Below are 2,984 nucleotides of genomic sequence, written 5' to 3'. Positions count from 1 at the left end.
CAACTCCTTACCATCCTCAAACAAGTGGTCAAGTTGAGATTTCTAACAGAGAGATCAAGTCCATTTTGGAGAAGATTGTGGGGATTACAAGGAAGGATTGGCCAGTTAAGCTTGATGATATGCTTTGGGCTTATAGGACAGCTTACAAGACACCTCTGGGGACCACACACCCCGGCCTAATCCAAAAGGAGGCAAAGTCAAGCTAGAGACTTAAAACAAGCTCACTTGGGAGGAAGTCTCATGCGTATCCTTGTACATATTGCATTAGTATTTTCATTTTCATCATATTTCTAAAAAAAAAAAAAAACTAAATATTCCCGCCTCAAACAATAATAAATTAAAAAATTATAAAAAAAAATTAAAAAAAAAATTAATGTTAGGAGTAATTAAAAATAATAATTTAAGAGAAACCGTGAATCCGTAACAACAAAAAAAAACTCTTAGATGAATCAATGACTTCTGTCGAGCATCAAAGAAGATTAAATCCTAACCTGAAGGATGTTGTAAAGAAAGAGATTCTTAAACTTAATTAATTTAATGGTAGATGCACCTTCACGGTTTTTTGTTAATTATCCGTAACAATAAAAAAAAATTAAAAAAAAAAGAGAAATTTTTTTGAAGTGGTGTGCAGGTGCTTGATCGATCCGGTTTGAGCAGAAAATCGATCGTGGGAGCGAGGATCAGCAGCGAGTGTGAAGGGTCGCTCCAGCTGGGAGTGACGTCTTCGGAGCGACATAGCCAGGTCGCTTGCATTTTCGCGGTTTTTGGGCACGAAATCAACCTCGCAGCGACACCATAAGGTCGCTCCAGCTGGGAGCGACGTGACCGGAGCGACACAGCGAGATCGCTCGCGTTTATGGCGTCGGATACGCGAGAATCGCTCTCAGAGCGACCTCCTAGAGCGAGCACATGAAGTCGCTCCATCTGGGAGCAACGTCTTTGGAGCGACACAGCCAAGTCGCTCGCAAAGAAACGACCCGGGAGCGACCTCTCGCAGCGACACCCTCAAGTCGCTCCCGAGCCGGTCCAGGTAATTTTTCTTCGTTTTAAACCCGGTTTAATTAAAATACACCAATCCCCAATCTACCTAAACCGAACCGAATGCCCCTAAACCTATCCAACACCCACGATTTCATCTTCCTCACCCTCTCCTCCTCTCATAAACACTCATACTCTCTCAATCTCACCCACACAAAAAATCCCCTAACTTTCTCAATTCTCACCCAAATCAACAAGTTCTTGTTTCTAAATCCAAGCTTTCGCCCCTGTAATCTATTCCTCACCATCCATTCACCATTTCCTTTCATCCAAAGCAAGGTATTGAGTTTTTAAATTCAAATTCGTAGGTCCATGAACCCTAGAATTGTCTTGTAATTTTCAAAATTTTAAAAGATTGAGAAGTGTGATTCTTTACTCTTAGTTTGACTGCTTAATTAACTTGAGTTTAAATTGCTATTCATTTGTTGAGTTTACTCTTGCCATTTTCATTTGCAAAGTTCATCCACTTATCCCTTTCCAAGTTTTGAATTTTTCAGGTACCAATGGTTAAGAAAACTAAGGGAAAGTCGGATGCTGAAAAGCAATAAGCTGAGAGACGAGAATCTGCATTGAGAGGGAAAGATTTATCCTCGGAGCAGACTGGCTCTGGGACACAGAGGACTTCTAGACAGTAAACCTTGGCTGCAAAGAAGACAAAAGAGCAGGAGAGGAGGGAAGGAAAAAGTGTAGCAGTTGCCACAGACGAGGAGAGTGGCGATGAAAGTGCGGATGAGTAGGCTCCTACAAAGAGGGCCAAGATGTCAAAAGGGAAGGAGGTTGATGTTGATAGAGACAGGGCGAAAACTCCATCTGTGGAAGAGTTGTATCATCATTTGCTGAATGGGGTGACTTGGACTCCAACCAGATTCGCCGACCTTGATTTGCTGAAGGCGTTGGGTCTCGATTTTGATATTGAGGCAATGCTGGGGAACCTGAAGATGCCCAAAATCCTCACCATGGCCTACCATGTCTACAGGGATGTCTCCTGTCAGTTCTTGTCTTCCTTTGAGGTCACTTACCATGATGCTCCGCACGTGAGGCAAGGATGGGGCAAAATCAGGTTCAAGGTCAATGGGCGAGACTACAACATGAACTTCAAAGACATTGGCAGAGTCATGGGTTTCCAAGACTTGGCAGACTACTCCCTTCCCATGTGTGAAAACCTCCCCACCGAGCTTTGGAAATTGATCACTGGAAACAAGCACTCTACCGGGGCGGACAAGAACTCACATATCCGACACCCGTCTGTATGCTACCTCCATAGGATGCTCGTCCATGCATTCTACCCATGGAAGCAAGCTGGTAATGTCACCGAGGACGACATGCGACTGCTCTCTTCGGCTATCCGCCCCTACGCCTCACCTGGAGCGTTGCCCCTTCCAAGCACCGACATCTATACTACCTTCGGGATGGTCAGCTTCCTCGTGAATCGTCTCGAGCACTACAGAGACTGGGCATGGTACACCACTTACACCTCTGATTCGCGCCCAAAGGTTGGGATAGGCGGGATGATCACACCACTGCTCCAATTTCTGAATGTTCCCTTGGGAAAGGACGCAGCAGGGCCTAAGTTCATTGATGGCACTTACTTGAGGATTGCCACCTATTTCAATGGGATGTATGGGAAGGACTACGTCTACCACTACTACTTGCAGGGCAAGCCGGTCGAAGTGGTTCTTCCAAACCAGAACCTGACGAGCTTAGAGAGACCTGGAGCTATCAGCTTCAACATATCCCAGGAAGACTATCTTGGAGAACACGGGTCTCTCGGTCCCATTGCTCCACCAAGGAAAATGAGTGTTCCGACGAGACATGACGAACCTCCTAGGGAAGCATTTGTACCCGTCTATGGACCTCTGCGCTACTACTTCAAGCCACATGATGGGGTTCTTCCTCCTGGTGCGCTTCGTGACGCTCATGAGCATATTGGTCGACTTCAGAGATGG

At 45.4% G+C, this 2,984-nt stretch overlaps 1 protein-coding gene across 1 annotated transcript in view; it reads right to left on the bottom strand.

Annotated features, from left to right (window-relative positions):
• LOC106314874 overlaps positions 1-924 on the bottom strand; it is a 2,797-nt gene extending 1,873 nt beyond the window's left edge. Inside the window, exon 1 of the mRNA XM_013752682.1 lies at positions 782-924. Within this exon, the coding sequence (XP_013608136.1) occupies positions 782-924 (143 nt within the window). The remainder of the gene's footprint in view (positions 1-781) is intronic.
• Positions 925-2,984: the final 2,060 nt, after the last annotated feature.

This window comes from Brassica oleracea, chromosome C9 (genome assembly GCF_000695525.1).
Source record: "Brassica oleracea var. oleracea cultivar TO1000 chromosome C9, BOL, whole genome shotgun sequence".
In the NCBI taxonomy this organism is placed as follows: Eukaryota; Viridiplantae; Streptophyta; class Magnoliopsida; order Brassicales; family Brassicaceae; genus Brassica; species Brassica oleracea.
The sequence above is the reverse complement of the archived record's forward strand: the minus strand, read 5'-3'. Positions and strand labels throughout refer to the sequence as shown.